Source organism: Austrofundulus limnaeus, unplaced genomic scaffold (genome assembly GCF_001266775.1).
Source record: "Austrofundulus limnaeus strain Quisiro unplaced genomic scaffold, Austrofundulus_limnaeus-1.0 Scaffold502, whole genome shotgun sequence".
Classification (NCBI taxonomy): domain Eukaryota; kingdom Metazoa; phylum Chordata; class Actinopteri; order Cyprinodontiformes; family Rivulidae; genus Austrofundulus; species Austrofundulus limnaeus.
Window position 1 is genome coordinate 210,791 of NW_013952904.1, and position 1,490 is coordinate 212,280.

A 1,490-nucleotide genomic window follows, 5' to 3' on the forward strand; every position below is an offset into this window, starting at 1 on the left:
GCTTTTCTGTGATTCTTGCTTTCTTCTGTTGTGCTGTCCAGAAAGTTTCAGAAGGTAAAGGACGTCAGGGCTGATTTTATCTGTCTGTCGTTTTGTTTTATTTGTTAAAACACACCGAATGTGTAAAACGAGCTGCTCGTTCTGTCAATCAGTCACACGGTTGTTGCCTGCACCTGGTCCAGAGGTCAGCGGAGATATCGCCTCCTTTCTGACTCCTTTTCTGTCTGTAGGTCTGCCTGCTGAGTATCTGTCTGTCTGTCTGACAAAGTGCGCACCGGTGGCTTCGTCATGGATTGGATCAAAAGGGCACAGAAAAACAAGAAGAAAATCATTGTGAGTTTTCCTATTTGGGCTGATTTTTTATGCAAAATTTTCATTTTTGCCTAAACCTTTAAAGCTACGTAACCTACTTTGAACTGCTCATAATGGCAGAAATTAATTACATAATGAACAATTTAGTAATATGAAAAGAAAATTTAAATAGTCTAAACTCATCAGTGCAAATCTAGTGTTTGTTTTCTTAAAACTGTTGTGATAATAAAAATGCTAAATCTACACCACTGCTACTAATTTTGTCTTTGAATAAAAAGATCTTAAAACATAAAAAAGTTAAAGGTTGTCAACATTCAACCAGATTATTCCTCAGCCAAAACAAACMGTGAAAAAGCAGAAGCATCATTGCTTTAAAATAAGTTTCTGCTCTGTAAATCAATTTCCTTAAGTTCTAATGAAATATCAAAACAAGCATGAGGGCTCTGTCAATATGAATGGTGTTAAGTTTTTATGATGTTATAAAGTAGATACTCTGTCAGGACAGCTGCACTGCAATTCCCTTTAAATAAAGATTATATCAATTTGAACAGAAGATAATTACAAGCACACACAAATAACGTGTTAACATGTTAATTAATGTGCTTGTTGTGTTGATGTATCTCTCTTTGACAGATTGGTGTCTTGGCGGTAGTKATTGTAACTTTAATCCTTGGTCTTGGACTTGGTCTTGGACTGGAATTGCAGAGATGCAAAGATAAAGGTAACATTGCAMACAAGCACACGTGCTCATTTACATGTAGGTTTTTAACATTTATATATGYGTATTTTAATATTCTCAGTTTTGGGTCACTTTTGGAAAAGYCATCAAATTTCAGCCAGCAGGGCCTGTGAGTTCGTCGYTGCTGGCCCYGGGGGTTACTGTGTGTGGTCGCTGGTGGGGCTCTCCCGGCTCTCTCCTGTGGTCCCGTTTGTGGGGTGGGTGGGCGGCCCTTCCGGCACGGATGTCTCTGGGGCTCCGTGCTTGCGGTCGGGGTCTTTGGCGCTGGTCTCCCTTATGTTGGCTTCGGGCTTTSCGGGTCGSGTCTGTGGTCCTCCACAGTCACTTTGAAACATTCCRTTGGAGAGRTCTTGTAAATAAATGCATGCTCACAGCCGCACAAAAACAGTGTTTACATCCTGGGTTTTCTATTCGGACACTGACTGAATGGTATGTGCAT

The 1,490-nt window shown here is 40.4% G+C and overlaps 1 protein-coding gene across 1 annotated transcript in view; it reads left to right on the plus strand.

Annotated features, from left to right (window-relative positions):
• Positions 1 to 228: 228 nt before the first annotated feature.
• Positions 229 to 1,490, plus strand: part of LOC106530240 (venom phosphodiesterase 1) — a gene marked incomplete in the record, with an annotated part of 29,562 nt that continues 28,300 nt past the window's right edge. The window contains 2 exon segments of the mRNA XM_014025822.1: positions 229 to 333; positions 946 to 1,033. Of these exon segments, the coding sequence (XP_013881276.1) occupies positions 289 to 333; positions 946 to 1,033 (133 nt within the window).